Source organism: Carassius auratus, chromosome 44 (genome assembly GCF_003368295.1).
Source record: "Carassius auratus strain Wakin chromosome 44, ASM336829v1, whole genome shotgun sequence".
NCBI classification, from domain to species: domain Eukaryota; kingdom Metazoa; phylum Chordata; class Actinopteri; order Cypriniformes; family Cyprinidae; genus Carassius; species Carassius auratus.
In genome coordinates this window covers 13,703,971-13,720,933 of record NC_039286.1, presented here as the reverse complement: position 1 = coordinate 13,720,933, position 16,963 = coordinate 13,703,971, and the positions used below count along the sequence as shown (strand labels likewise).

The window sequence follows — 16,963 nt, the reverse complement described above, 5'->3', positions numbered from 1 at the left end:
CTTAAGAAAATATCTCTTGATTTTAATTTATTTATTTATTTATTTTTTTTGTACTGGAAAGCCAGATAAAAACATGCAGTGCATGCAATCCATAGGATGTAAAATTATAATGTCCCAAAGCACAGTATAGAATGTTGAATGTTGAGTATGCCAGAAGTCCACACTTTAAACAACTAATATTGCCCACAACTCAATGCATTATGGAGAAACATTTGTTTCAGAATTGTTTTAGTAGTGTAAATGTAATTCAAATGTGAGGATGTTAACTGTGACAGGATGATTGACAGGCTGGTTTGTAACCGCATGCCACTATGCAACAGAGCGCAATTTTATGATGTGATGTATAATATGATATGGAGGGTAGTAGTTTTCCACAATCCACTACGTTCAGCTCTGACTTTATTCACTTTTCATGATGCAATCAATTCCAGAATCAAATCCAATCTTTTTTTTCCTCCATTGAATATTACGTTTTTTGTGGAAATCCGACACATTACAGGAGTAAAATGGGTTGTGAATGCCATTTTGACTTTAAAAATCATTTCTTTTCTGGTGCATTAGTTTGAACTCCATCTATGTGCTTGTGCTGCACTACAGCGGGGTGATGTGTTTGTGTACTCTAGGGGCTAATTAAACCGGCTCCATGGGGTACTCAACGAGTTTTGTTAAACCTATAAAACACACACATGTATTTTTATATACAAATTGTATTTAACTTGAAATGTTACGTATGTAAAATGTTACACAATTTACATTTTATTAAGTATTTGTTATTTTCTCTTCAGATTCTTCTGATGTAATCAAAACCCAGTAGGCCTTATTGATGATATTTATCCAGCTGTTTTACCACACAGCACACAAGCACATTGCAGAGATGAGACTGTTGCAGCAGTTGTTTCTGTCTTGAGGTCAGCAAACACATACTGCAGAGAAACACAAGAGAAGGCTAAATGAACAGCTGGCAGGAGTGTGATGCTGCGGTGTGTAACGCTTCATAATGCACCCGCTTCACAGAATCACCCAACACATGATTCCTGAAAAGAGGAACATTGAAAACCCTTTATTTTGGAGATTTTGTGGATGGAGAGAGAACAAGAACAACCATTTTGTGTAGTGCTCAGTCGGCGTGGGGCGGCTGTGGCTCTGTTGCAGATCCAGATACTGAAAGCAGATGAATTTATTATGTGCAGCTGAGCTCCACAGAGAGAGAGAGATAGCTAGAAAATGAGAGGGGAATAGGAAAAGATTGAAAAACATGGCACAGCCTGTGCTGTGGGAGTTTAAGCACATTAAAACAATCAAGCTTTGCCATTTGTTGTGGTGCACCATTGCACCGTGTGCATGTTGGGCTCAGAGAGGAAATGATGGGTGGCAGCCTTGCTTTTGTTATTATATCTGAGGTGACAAGACCAAAACAATAGGCTGAACGGATAGAGAAATGGAGCAGAGGTGAGTGGGGAGAGATATTAAAGAACCATGAAATCAAATTCAGGAATTTTAGTCCATGTGCATTAGCTTTGAGCTCATCTATATGCTAGTGTACTCGCAAAAGTAAATTGATTAGCAGTGGTTTTGCTTCAAGACTTGATCTTCACTATATTTTATGCTTTCAAATTTGTCTAGCATCTGCCAAATAAAGTCTGATTGGATAAAAAAAACATTTGAAGTCAACAACAGATTTGTGAATTATATTTGGTAAGATTTTATGTAAACCCTGTGTAATGCATTATAAAGGAATCCATAATGTTTGTTGAAATGCATTATATCTTTTTGTAAATAAGTGTAAGCTAAAAGAATAGTCCATCCAAAAATGAAAAGTTGGTGAAAGTTTACTCACCCTCAGGTCATCAAATATGTCACGTGTGTTTTTATCAGCTATTTAGACTCTCATTCTGACGGCACCCATTCATTAAATAGGATCCATCTAAATCTAGATCTAAATCTGTTCCTATTAAAAACAAACTAATTGACTAAAAAATCTCGGATGCACTGAGGGTGAATACATTTTCATTTTGGAGTGAATTATTCCTTTAAAATGCATTATAATGCATTCCTTGTTACATCTGCAATTTGTTGCCTGTCATAAATTTTAATGCATTATAATTTCTAAAGGTAACATTATAACTAAGTATTATAAATGTCGTTACAATTATTTTTGCCATCATAAAATGCATTTTAAAGTGCATTACAAGGCATAAGTAATGCATTAAAATAATTTAATAATGCATTTAAAGGCCACATATTATTCTCCCTTTACAATGCATAAAAAAAATCCTTCCAAGCAATTTCATGTAGCCGTAATAAAAAAAAAAAACAAGAACAAAACCAACACTCTACATTAGAAAGCGAGGCATTGGATAAGTGTTATATAGTGAAAGTGCAAATGAAGAACAAGATGCAGAAAGAAGGGTGGAGCAGAGCACCTCACGAATAGTTGAGTTTACAGAAAACAGTCATTTCACACAAACTGTCGACCCCGGGTATGCTCTTGACTTCTCAATTCCAGTGGTTAAGAATAAAATAGCACAGTGATGTTCAAAGCGTGCAGATATTGAGATGGGTTCTACATAATACACTACAATCGACTCGAGAGGTATTCGACAAGAGTGCAGGGTCAGAATAACACACCACACGTGATCAAATACACAGAGAGGATCCAGCGCGTGATGTACATTAAAGGGAAGCATATGTTGAGGAATGAATAATTGAGGGATTTCAAGGATATTGCGGCGCGAAGGCCGGATATATATGTCAGTTAGAGAATGAGTGATGGGGAGAAATGAAGACCCTGCTGCGCTGCACTGACACTCATCAGGAGAGAGAGTGAAACACAGACTGACAGAGAGCAGATTGTTCTCCTGCAGAAAGAGAGAGAGAGAAAGAGAGAGAGAGAGAGAGAAGGGTGGAAGATGGCAGAGAGAGAAAGAGACTCTTGACACACGGCATAGAGGGGACTTTGAGTTAAGAGCTAAAACTGTGCAATCACATATATTTATATGTGTGTGTGTGTGTATATATTTGTCATCCTTATAACAATATGAAAATTTATATTTAAATTTTTACAGTGAGTCTTTCTGCATTGTAATGCAGTAGGTGGTCAAAAATTTAAGATGGCCTGTTTTCGCCAATGTGTTACTTTACTTTTGTGTTACTTTGGCGATACTTTTTAAATATGAACAGGACTTGTTTTAATATAAATGTAATGAATAAGCCTCAGGCTGAAGTGCGAGTAAAAGTAAAAGTAAATTCATGTCATGAACATTGGAGAAGATGATTCAACACTCGTCAGCAAACTTAATGGTTGCATTAAAGTTGTCATAATATTTGCAAAGTTGCTTCATTTACTATTGCTAGAAACATCTTTAATATTTGATTTGTCACACAGCTCAAACTCTTTACAGCAGCAAGAAACCCAGGCAGACCGACCGACAGACGTCTCGCTGTCTTTCTCCGTAATCCACAGACAGTTTAAATGTGCGTGGTCAGGATCCGAGAAGATTAGCTTAGACTCGGAACTGTGATGTCTGGAGACAAACACACACAGCACTTACTCCAGAACAGCACTGTACACTCACACTGTCAATAGAGAAAACACCTCAAGGCACTGAACGTCTTGTTTTGACGCTTTCTCAACACTTGTGATGCTAACATGTGTCTTCTGCTCTCAGGGTGGCTGTTGCTTTATTTTATAAACTCAGCAGAGCATAATCAGATCTGCTGCTTTACAAACACCAGCACACACTTCAGATACAGTAACACTGAACTATTATATATACTGTATGCTCTTCAAGGCTGCATTCATTTGGTAAAAAAAGGGTAAAAAACATAATTTTGTGAAATATATATATTTACATTTTATTTTTTAATAACGTTTTATATATAGTTTTAACAAATAAGAAATGTGTTCTTTAGCATACTTCTTTTTGCTGTATTTATTTTAAATGTTCCATCAATGCAAGGAATGCTGCTTAGATGTAAAATGTATTCATATTTATGCTCTTTATAGTCTATTTTTTTATTTTTATTTTTTTACTGAATTGTCATGAGCTTAATGTGTCAGTTTTCTTTCTTTAATTTAACTGAACTGTCATTATAAAGACTTTTTAATTCAAATCCTACTCTGAGAACTATGAGTATATTAATAAATTACATTTTATTGTTATTAGTATATACAGCATTTTGGCTATACTGAAATGAAAATCGTGAGAGCACTAGTTCCTAGAAATGGCTCCATCTGTAAGTCTATGGATTTTTGTATTCTTTATCATCTATCAAGCAAGAACAGCATAAATAATAATGCCATGAAGTAGCACTGGCTTCTCCTACAGAGAGCCCGTCAGATACGAGAGGAGAACCTAAGCGAAAGTCAAGGATGGTTTGTTTTATTAATTCATGGCCAAAAAAAAAAAAAAGACTGTTTTGCAACTCCACATGAGCCTGGGCAGCCAAACAAGCTCACACACTTACTCTCTTGTCTCAGGCTCAATTATTTATGCATGCAGTATCCAGGTAACCGCTCCATCAGGGAGGTAAGACACCAACTAGTGAGTCCCTCTGCCGAGACGGACCCAAACAAACACAGACAAAACCAGATACAATATTATCTTAAATCAAATGAACCGTTGATGAAGACACTGTGACAACACCTGAGGGTTTTACTTTTAGATGTCAAATTTGCACAAATATGATGATCTCCTTGGAAGATAAGCAAAGACTGCTGTATATTTGCATTTATAAAGACATAGACCGGGATAATTTTTTTTTTTAAAGTGCCATAAAAGTTTATTTATATGAATATTGCAGGAAAATACTATTTTCAAATTGAAATTTTATGAAATACATATTTTACAACGCTTTAAACCATAAATATAAAGTTGTGTTCCAAATTTGAGTGGTGAATCCTTTTTTCAGGACCATTTAACATTTTTGAATCATTTGCATTTATTTATTTATCTAATGTATTCAATAAGTGCCAAAACCTTAAGTTTCGTAACATTCCTATAAAAAATGAACGTAGAAGGTTGAATGTAATCTTTATGAAATCTCAAAATGAATAGCCTACATTTTAATGTTGTGATGACCAAATTCACTTCGTGTTTTTGACTTTTAAACTATTTTAGTGTATTTATATTGAGTGCGAAATAGTAAGTGTGATCTTAAACAACATGCTGTTTCCGAAACTAAATGTGTCTTAATTTGTTGTATTAATGGCCAAACCAGAAAATGATAACTTAAACATGATAAATTCTTTCTACCCAATGTTTCAAAAAAAAAAATAGTATTAATTTATTATTATTATTACTTTTTTTTTTTTTTTTTTTTTTTTTTACAAAGGATGTATGTGATTTCAATTAAAGGTTTGAATGGAAATCAATATTTAATTATTATTATTTATTTTATTTTATTTACAAAGTGTTTAGCCATTTTTTATACTAATTAAAAGTTTGGGGTCAGTAAGATTTGTTTTGAGTGAAATTAATACTGGTATTCAGCAAGGATGCATTAAAATAATCAAAATTACATTTGATTAAAAAACAAACTTGGTAAAACTTTAGAATAGGGAACACATATTTACTAAGACTTTTCCCTTACAAACTCCTAATTTGCTGCTTATTTATAATTAGTAAGGTAGTTGTCATGTTTAGGTATGGGGTCAGATTAAGGGATCTAAAATATGGTCATGCAGAATAAGGCATTTATGTGTGCTTTATTAGTACTTAAAAAAAATCTTTATGCTAGTAATATGCATGCTAATAAGAAACTGGTTAATAGTGAGAATTAGTCTTTAAAATAAAGTGTTACCACAAACTTATTTTATTTCAGCTGTTTGTCAAGGCAACATTTCTCATTTTCATTTAATGTCCTACTAAAACTAAACTGAAATAAAAATTAATGACTGTATTGACATATTTAAAAAAAGTAAATAAAAATGACAGCAAAAACACAAAAATACTGAAACTTTCAAATGAAACTGAAAACACAAAATTATAATTAAAAAGCATTCTAAATATTAGTAAAATGTATAATAGGTATACTAAAATAACCCTTCTATATAAAATACAATAATATTTCATGATATTACTGTTCTTATAGTAACACTTTACAATAATGTTCCATTTGTTAATGTTAGTTAATAGTAAAAATAAATCAATAAAAATTTTAATTTCAGCATACTAACACATTATTATTATATTATAAATCATAAGTTGTATTTGTAAAACTAACATGATCGGTTATATTTTAAGACTAATAAATGTTGTCACAAATGTACTGTGTAATGTTAGTTTATGCATTAACTAATGACAACTTACTGTAAAGTGGTAAAGTTTTTACCGTATTTTTAATCAAATAAATGCAGCCTTGGTATTTTATTCCACTATTTGCTTTTAAACAGCAGTTTGTAATAGCTGTTAAGCAAATCCAGTCACAAAGCCCACAGCCAATCAAAACATTATCTCTAAGAGCGGGAACAAATCGCAGATGAGTGTGCAAATTGGATTGGTGTAAAGAGAAGAAATCTAGCAGGTCACCAAAACAGCAACAGGGGTTAGCAAGAACACTGTGTGTGTGTGTGTGTGTGTGTGTATGTGTGTGTGTCTGTGTGTGTGTGCGTATTTGTGTGTGTGTGTGTGCGTGTAATCCTCTTTATGGCATTACGAAGCGGTCGCAGTGGACTGAACAGGGCTGTTTTTCTGCATGTGGACAGATTTCAGACTGCACATCTCAATTATCATGATCTTTATAAAGCTTTCAAAGGCAGCTCATCACAGCACAACCTCTCTCTCTCTCTCTCTCTCTCTCTCTGGCTCTCTCTTTCTAAGTCTGGCGGCTAAGTATAGTGGTGGAATGCTGAAAGAATATGGGCGATAATGGGATGAATCAGAAGTCAAGCTGCTGCTGATAATTATTATTATTTCAACAATGAGTCTTTTGTCAGTCCCTCCAAAACGTCCACCCACCTCTTACACTTGTGTGTGTGTTTTATTTCGTCCTACACAAGCAGGGGTCGCTATCCTTGAGTGACATCGCAAGGAAAAAGCCTGTGAAGCTGAAACAGAAAGCTGTTAATATTAAGAAAAGTAGGAAGAGAAATGGCAGATTAGTTGATTGTGTTCGTTCTCATCCTGTTCGTCCTGGAAATCGACAGACTTGTAAAAAATGAGTTTCCATTGTCTCACTTTATTCATCATCTCCCTCGCTGACATTCCTTCTTTTTTATAATAATGGATTCACAAGAAATTGTGGTTTATTGCAGGTCACGGTCTAGTTTGTTTTCCTCAGACTTTGCTCTAATAAAATAGCGATATGGATGATGCACTCAGTGACTTGTAAGAAGTTCCTCTCAAACAGACGCGAGCACATCAGCGGGAGCAGTGCTTTCAGCAGTAATTTGTTGGTGGCAGTCTGCTTTTTTCCTAGAGTCCTCATTCTTATTAAATTGTAACAGGGATTATTCAGTCAAGGATTTCTGAAGCTCCTCCCCCGCCCTCACAGTTCCCGCTTTAATTACAAGACGCTTTTTAGAGACAAAGTAAATAAAGCAGCTGGAGATACGACAAAATCAGCAGTTACAGCTTCCCTGGCACCCAACACTCATCTATCTATCATTCTATTACTCTATCTGTCTATTATCTAAGAGTCTGTCGGTCTGTCTGTCTATCTATTGTTTGTTTGTTGTATCATTCTGGGGTGTGTTTCCCATAAGCAACTTCTGTATGGTCGCAATTTCCGTCATTACCAATTGAGTTCAATGGAACGACCATAGTTAGCTAATGCTGCTTTTCTGAAACGCACCCCTGTCTGTCTCTCTGTTGTTCTCTCTATCATTGAATTAATTGAATTCATTTATTATTTTTTTGTTTAACGCGATATGTTCAGGGAATTCTGAAATTGTTTCTTGTCTAGCATTTTATAGTTAAAAAAATGTAGCTCAGCAAAAACATTAAATTGCAATATGGATGAAATATTTCACATTAAATTGCAAGATGATTGTTTGGAGACTTTACTGCAACCAAATAATCACAGCAACATGAGCTAAACTCAAAATTAGCAGTTCCGCCAGAAATTAGCTGCTCGCACTTTTTTTTCATTATTTGTTTTCGTCTTGTCTTCCTGGAGTCTTCATTCTAATAAAACTGCATGGATTTTCATTTTCTGTTCTTGCCCTCAATGTTTCTCATTTAATTGCAAGTCATTTGTTGAGAAACACTACCCAACAAACAAACAAACAAGCCACACAGCACGAGCTGTGACCTAAAATAAGCAGCTTCGGTGGAAATTTACCCAGGCCAAGTATATGCACTGCTAATGTAAGAACCAACCAATAGAGGAAACATGTGAGACTATAGTAGCTAGTTAAGTTGTGAGCAGATGACTCGAGGAACAGTGTGCAGCTGATTGCAGTATATCTTTAGGATGGCACGACATACAACTGACACATTTGTTTAGATTTGTTTATGTTGTTTTCAGTGCCTGATCTGTCTGATAAACCCCACTGATATATGCACACACACACTAAGCAAAACCCTCTTACTCTCTAGAACATTGATAACAAATGCTCTTGTTGAACACAGCGTGGCGAAAACGGTCTCATGCTGTGTGGCTATCAGCTTTTATCAAATAGAGTTTTTTTTTTCTTTTTTTTTCGTTTGTTAATCTGATCTCTCTAACTCAATGCTGCTGTTGAAACACTGGTGTTTTTAAGAGTGTCCAATATCGTTCTCTGTGTGAGAGCTTTCATGCATTACTGTGGCTCACTGCCCGGTTTCATCAAGAATCTGTTTTATATTAGAAATGCATGTGTTGAAGAGTGTGCGTGTGTGCATGCGATGAGCACATCTGCTTCTTTACAAGCACTGGAAACAGAGTTAGTCTGATCCCTCCGAAATAAGCTGAAATTCACAGAAAGATCACCATTGTGACTTTGCAGATCAAACACGTATTAGGAATGTACAGCCCTGGTGGACAGCAGCAGTACTACACCGGCATTTCCATCCAAACACACTCAATCTTCCCGTCCTTTCTTATCACTCCCAATCGTCATACCTCATTTCAAGAGCGTTTTATTGGCATGACAATGCATAAAGTTTCAATAAAAAGGTTTGGTGAAGGCATTCCCACTCGTCTATCTCTTTCCACCTCACTCATCTCTCTCTCTCCCCTTCTGTCTCATCAGTCGCTCTGAGAGCAGTGGGACTTACTAATTTTAGCATACCCACCCCAGCAGCAAGTCTTAGCAAGCTTTGCCTGTGAATACCTCATCAAACTGAGCTGCACTACAAAGAACCTCATCACTCCAGCTTTAAAAGTCTAACTGCAAAGGGAAAGATAAGGAGTCGTGGTGTATTAGTTCTCAAGAGGGTTTACTGGTGCAAAGCGCTAATGGTGGACATCACAATGGTGTTGGAACAGGAAAAAAAAACAGATAGATATCTCTTTTCACAGCCAATTTGAGCCTAGTTCAAATTTGGTTTTAAATGTAGTGCAGCTTGTATCTGGTTTGTGGGCTTCTGACCTAAATCTAGACCAGGGATGTGGAACATTCAGAATTTCAACTCATCACTTGGAATTTTAATTGAATTTGCCACATTCCACAGGACGTTGATTTGGAATGACAGGAATGATAATCCAACACAAGTAATGCATTCTTGAAAGTGAGGTGTTCTTCCACCCTTCCACAGAAGTTAATCAAATGCAAACTAAATACAAATTTATATACAGTATGTGGCTATGTGGCATCCATCCATCCATCCATCTATCTTTTTTGTCTGTCTGTCCAAACTTTGTTTTTTTAGGGTTAAAAAAATCAGTTTTTAATTTAGAATTAAGAATAAATTTACCATGATACAAATTCATTTCCTGAATTCACTCCTCAGTTTAGTTCTGAATGGTTCACAGCTGTGATACGAACACTGATATCTGATTCTCCTCAGAATTTAGCTGGAGAGATCAATTGACTAAATAAAGATTGTTGGTAAATACAACTTAGCACAAGTCTTTATTTCTGAGTGGTTTGTACTTTCTGAGAACAGAAAACCTGCAAAGAGGATTTAATGTCTATCTTTCTTGTTTCAGATCAACCTTTACCAGCACAAGCCAGCAACGCGGGGCCAGTGGTCGGGGGCATCATTGGCATCATAATCATCCTGTGTTTGATCGGTGCTGGTGTGGCCATGTACCACAAACGACGGCAGAGCGTGGAGAACGGAGAGTGAGTGTGAACACGCACCCAACAAACACAATCACACATTCATTTCAAACATCCCATTTTTTGCTCTCTCTCTCTCTTTCCTGGCTAGAACATCCAAGTTATTTTTGTCTCTTTCATTCTCAATGCATCTTAATCAGTGCGTTCACAGTATGGCATGCATGCGCACCACATTATAGCTAAACATCTCGTTGTATCTCCTTTCCAGAGGCCCCCCCAAACACAAGCCGCCTCCTCCGGTGAAATCTGGAAGCTCGACAGAAATGGTGAGCGGACTTTTTTTCTCCATTAGTCACCTCTCAACAGTCACATCTGACATTCTCTTTCAACTCTGACGTATTGAGCTTTCATCATTATACAATGTCGAGATTACTTACAATTCTCTTGGCTACACACCGCAATTAAAACACAGCTGGTGTAAAGACACATGCATAAACCACCATGAAATAGATGTTTGGATTTAGATCTTTGAAGCACAAGCTTAGTAATGGGCTGGGGAGGAAATATGAATGGCTCAGAATTGCATTGTTCTCTGGTTAATGATTATTATCCAGTTGGTACTGGACTGCCCTCGGGCCACAGTTGAGAAAGAAGGGGTCAACATGGGGGTAATGTGTATCGATTGAAGCTTAATGTAGAATGTGTGGGTGGAGCTAAATTTATGTGTGCATACGTGTTTGTGTGTGTGTCCTACCACAGGCAAATTAACATGTACATCACAGGCATCTTTCATCTCGGCTGGCCTAAAAATCTGATTAATTCAGCTGTCAGCACCCCTGAAATATGTGATTATGAGATCTCTCTTCATGTTTGCTGAAAATAGCAGCTGCAGTAAGAAATCTGCAGTTATTTCACTCTAAATATGGCCTTTTACCTGTTTAAAACTTTTTGATTAGCCTTTTTAGCCTTTCCTGAAGATGGTAATATGCGATCGGTCAAAAGACTGGGGTCAACACTTTTTTTTGTAAAGAGATTAATACTTTTAATCAGCAAGGACACATTAAATGGATTAAAAGTGAGAGACAAGACATTTGCAATATTACAAAAGATTTCTATTTATACTGTAATTATTCTTTGTTTCAAGAATCCTGAAGAAAATAAAAACAGTGTTTACACAAATATTAAACAACACAACTATTTTCGTCATTGATAATAATAAGACATGTTTCTTGAGCAGCAAATCAAGCATATTACATTGAAAAAAATTATAATTTTTTTTTTAGGTAAGTGATCGCAAACAATTTATTATAGCTACATTTAATTTAAAAAAATTTAAGTTAGTCAACTAAATTTGTTGATTTAAATGTAGCTAAAATAAATTGATTGCAACCACATAGTAAATTCAATGAATAATGTTTTTCATGGAAGAAATGAAGAATTTCTGTAAGATCATGTGACTGAAGACTGGAGTAATGATGCTGAAAATACACCTTTGATCACAGGAATAAATTATATTTTATGAAATATTCAAATAGAAAATATGTATTTAAAAATACTATAATATTTCACAATATTGTTCTTTTTACTGTATTTTTAATCAAATAAATACAGCCTTGGTGAGCAGAGGAGACTGAAAAAGATTCAAACTTTTGAAAGTTCTGTCCTTTACTCAAACTCACGTTCCGTCAAACCTTTATGTCTTTCTTATATCTGTGGAGCACATAAGATATTTTCTGTTTTTTGCCCAAACAATAAATGCCCGATGTTATTTATATTTTCCCCATTTTTCATCAAAATACCTTCTTTTGTGCTCTGCAGAAGAAAAAAAGATGACATGAGGATAAATAAATAATGACCAAAATTCCCTTCAAGGCCAGTAATGTTCCTCTGGTCCACAACCAACTTCTAAAGTGTCATCATCTCATGTGTTTGTGTGTACAGCTGAATAAACCACAGGACAAGACCACAACCATCACAGAAACCCAGCCGCTCAGCAACTATGAGACAAACTACTACGAAACCAACTCTGCAGAGCCCGTTACAGTAAGACCCCCCCTTCCCAAACTTTAACATTAGAAGGCAATTTAAGTTACATTTTCAGAACATTTTGTGATATATACAGGTGCATCTCAATAAATTAGAATGCTGTGGAGAAGTTCATTTATTTCAGTAATTCAACTCAAATTGTGAAACTCGTGTATTAAATAAATTCAGTGCACACAGACTGAAGTAGTTTAAGTATTTAGTTCTTTTCATTGTGATGATTTTGGCTCACATTTGACAAAAACCCGCCAATTCACTATCTCATCAAATTAGAATACTTAATAAAACCAATAAAAAAAATTATACTCAATACTCAATACTTGGTAGGGGCTCCTTTTGCTTTAATTACTGCCTCACTTCGGCGTGGTATGGAGGTGATCAGTTTGTGGCACTGCAGAGGTGGTCTGGAAGCCCAGGATTCTTTGACCAGTCAAGCACACCAACACCATGGTCATTTAACCAACTTTTGGTGCTTTTGGCAGTGTGGGCAGGTGCCAAATCCTGCTGAAAAATGAAATCAGCATCTTCAAAAAGCTGGTCAGCAGAAGGAAGCATGAAGTGCTCCAAAATTTCTTGGTAAATGGGTGAAGTGACTTTGGGTTTTTTTTTAAAACACAATGGACCAACATCAGCAGATGACATTGCAGCCCAAATCATCACAGACTGTGGAAACTTAAAACTGGTCTTCAAGTAACTTAGGCTATGAGCCTCTCCACCCTTCCTCCAGACTCTAGGACCTTGGTTTTTAAATGAAATACAAAACTTGCTCTCATCTGAAAAGAGGACTTTGGACCATTAGGCAACAGACCAGTTCTTCTTCTCCTTAGCCCAGGTAAGATGTCTCTGATGTTGTCTGTGGTTCAGGAGTTGCTTAACAAGAGGAATATGACAACTGTAGCCAGTTGTGTGATGGCTCTTGATGCCTGACCCCAGCCTCAGTCAATTCCTCGTGAAGTTCACTCAAATTCTTGAATGGATTTTGCTTGACAATCCTCATAAGGCTGTGGTTCTCTCGGTTGGTTGGGCATCTTTTTCTTCCACACTTTTTCCGCCCACTCAACTTTCTGTTAACATGCTTGGATACAGCACTCTGTGAAAATGAATGTTTGTGGCTTACCCTCCTTGTGAAGGGTGTCAATGATTGTCTTCTGGACAACTGTTAGATCAGCGGTCTTCCCCATGATTGTGTAGCCTAGTGAACCAAACTGAGAGACCATTTTGAAGGTTCGGGAAACCTTTGCAGATGTTTTGAGTTGAATAGCTGATTGGCATGTCACCATATTCAAATTTGGTGACTGTGGTGAGTGGGGCAGGGCCGAGAGCCGTGAGAACGGAACGAGGCCGGTGGAGTGATTGGAAATCAGCGACACCTGCGAGTCCCACGGAGGAGATTGGAAAGATACAAAAGAGGAGCGACGGCAGTGAAGGACGAGTCATTTTGTTAAATGTGAGCCAAAGTCATCACAATTAAAATAACAAAAGACTTAAACTACTTCAGTCTATGTGCACTGAATGTATTTAAAACATGAGTTTCACAATTGTTTGACAAAGTTGAATTACTGAAATAAACCTTTCCACGACATTCTAATTTACTGAGAAGCACCTGCATATACACACACACACAGTATGGACAGTATAGCAGTGTACTTACCTCACAATGGGTACTAAAGACAGCAGGCGGCTTATATGCTAACGGCAAATGCTAGTGACTCATATCGATGTGTGGCATGTGCTAACACTGCCAAAGGGTCTTTTATGTGGATTAATATGATGAGCTGGTTATTTCATCAACTATGATAACCATAAAGCCAATTACTAAAGCAGGTCTGTGTATGAAGACACGTACCTTTGTGATCAAATCCCCAGGGGACTCGGTTTGGGCTTTCAATAAGTGTCTGCATTTATTGTTTTAGGTGATTTAGCCAGGCATTATTCAGCATTTAAGAATCGGCTCCATTTAATTAGTGAATTTAAAATTGTGTTGGCCACACCCCAATGGGAAGCTGAGCTGGAATGAACGGAAGAATAATTTAGTTATTGTGTTTTATTTTAATAAAAAATTACACACAGGCACAAAAAAATAAATAATTGTGTGCCTGTGTGCATCATTCATTTCATTAATCATGCTTATTGTTTCCATGATGTATAATTATATCAGCATTATATCTGTACAGACATATATTTACTGTACATATATACAGACATATATTTCTAAACTCTGCTGGAAATAGTGATTTTCTAACATGGTCCACACACGAAAAGCTCATTATTATTTATCATATGGCTAATGTATAATATTATGTTTTAATATTGTGAAATTGATTTACTTTGTTAATTATTTACAAACATGAATAGTCATATTTAATATTCTTAATGTTTTATTGTTTATATGTTTATAAATATTAATTGTGTACATTTTAAATTCAGTAAATATTTGTATTCTATTTATAAGAATTTAGTAATGTTAAATATTACTATAATGTATAAAGTTTTATTTATGAATATGAATTAAGTATAATACTATATTTTAATATTATACATTTATTTATGAAAATAAATTATACAATTTTAAATGTTTGCTTTTATTTGAATAGTGTCATATTAATATTGTTTTTATTACATTTTATTTATTTATTATTAGAATTCCTATATAGTCTGATCACATATTTATGGGTAATTCATACTGAAAAATAAAATGCATTATTAAAAAATTCTATATTAAATTCAAAATTCTCCTCACAATTTACATAATGTAATTTTATAGTCAAGTCATTTTCATTGTGAATGGCGTGCATCCCTGGGAGTCAAGATAAAGGCTGGGAAATTTGCTGTAATAACTTTTATTAGATCTGTGCAATTGATATTACTTTCTTTGTAAGATCATCACTAAGAAAAATAAAACCCTTTTAGTTTCCTTTCTGTGTCCAACCTGTATAAAAAGGTTTAATTACCAGGACTGAAACTGGCATCACCTCATAACTGAGAAATAATAATTAAAAAAAACACATTCGCCTCACATAATTAGAAATCAACTTTTGCTTCATCATTCAGACAGCGATATACACACACACACACACACACACACACAAGATAACCACCACACTATATTAGCACTTTTAAATTAAATTTCTGCTCACTGTGAGTCAGGAGGTGAAGTGTTCTATCAAACCGTTTTATCTGCTGATTCTTCATTCGGTATCAATTAACTCTAATAAATAAGAATGTGTGCTTCTGTTCTCCAGCTATTACACTGATGCTTAATGACCGATTGAGGTACTGTTAAATTGGCATTAGTAGCATCTCGGTGATTGTAATGAATTGTGAATGTGTGTATGTACAGCTTGTTACATTTGTCTGAACCAGACGTGTGTTGTGACAAAACTGCTGTTATGATCAGAGGAGCTGTCTGAAATCATTTTGCTAGTATTTTGATTAATTATTTTTGTTTATTCTTTTCATTCATTATTATTATTTTCCAAGGATTGTGCATTTAAATAACTTCACACTTTACAGATTTGAACTAATGCAACATTATTCATAAATATGAATTATGTTTAATATTATATTTTTTACATACATTATACATATACATATATACACACACACAAATACACAAACACACACACACACACACACACACACACACACACACACATATATATATATATATATATATATATATATATATATATATATATATATATATATAATATATGTGTGACCCTGGACCACAACACCAATCTTAAGTGTCAATGGTTTGTTAGGATCTGACAATATTTTATATATTTCCGGTAAAAAATTCACAAAATATCTACATGGAACATGATCTTTACTTAATATCCTAATGATTTTTGGCATAAAAGAAAAATCTATTTTTCTATTTTCTATATTTTAAGAAATATACTGGTAAATATATTTTCCTTTCGTAAGGGTCACGGCGAGATCGTTTGCTTGCTTCAGTGAAAGTATAATGTGCCTAGCGTTTTTGACTCGTACATTACAGGTCACGTGTTGATGTCACATGTCGTTACGGAATCTTCAAGGGTTGTGTGTGAAAGCACGCACATATCCCGGGTCATCACTGGCAGTGTGAAAGTGCAAAATCTAGCGATATATATATACACAGTGGGGCTCGAAAGTTTGGGCACCCCTTCCAGAATCTGTGAAAATATGAGTAATTTTCAAAAGATAAGAGAGATCATACTAAATGCATGTTATATTTTATTTAGTACTGTCCTGAGTAAGATATTGTACATAAAAGATATTAACATTTAGTCCACAAGACAAAAAAAATGCTGAAATTATTAAAATAACCCCACTCAAAAGTTTGGGAACCCTTGGTTCTTAGTACCGTGTTCTGTTACCTGATGATCCTCGACTGTCTTTCTGTTTTGTGATAGTTGTGCACGAGTCCCTTGCTTGTTCTGAGCAGCGTTCTTCTGAAAAATCTTTAAGGTCCTGTTATAGTTGTGTTTGAGTCCCTCAAATGTCCTCAGTGTGATATCTCAAAATCATTGCTTGAAAGGGTTCAAATATGCAAAGATGCTGGAAAAATGAAGAATCTGCAGGACCTTAAAGATTTTTCTGAAGAACGAACTGATTCAAATGATTCGCGAACCCGCTCCGAACTCTCGAATTGATTCAAATGATCCGCGAAGCCGCTCCGAACTCCCGAACTGATTCAAATGATTTGCGATCCCCAAACTGACTCAAATGATTCGCGAACCGCTCCGAACTCCTGAACTGATTCAAATGATTCGCGATCCTCAAACT

At 35.4% G+C, this 16,963-nt stretch overlaps 1 protein-coding gene across 1 annotated transcript in view; it reads left to right on the top strand.

Moving 5' to 3' along the window:
• The window catches only part of LOC113062588 (nectin-2-like), a 134,021-nt gene that overhangs the window by 114,952 nt on the left and 2,106 nt on the right, over window positions 1-16,963 (top strand). The window contains exons 7-9 of the mRNA XM_026232529.1: window positions 10,075-10,210; window positions 10,416-10,473; window positions 12,089-12,190. Of these exons, the coding sequence (XP_026088314.1) occupies window positions 10,075-10,210; window positions 10,416-10,473; window positions 12,089-12,190 (296 nt within the window). The remainder of the gene's footprint in view (window positions 1-10,074; window positions 10,211-10,415; window positions 10,474-12,088; window positions 12,191-16,963) is intronic.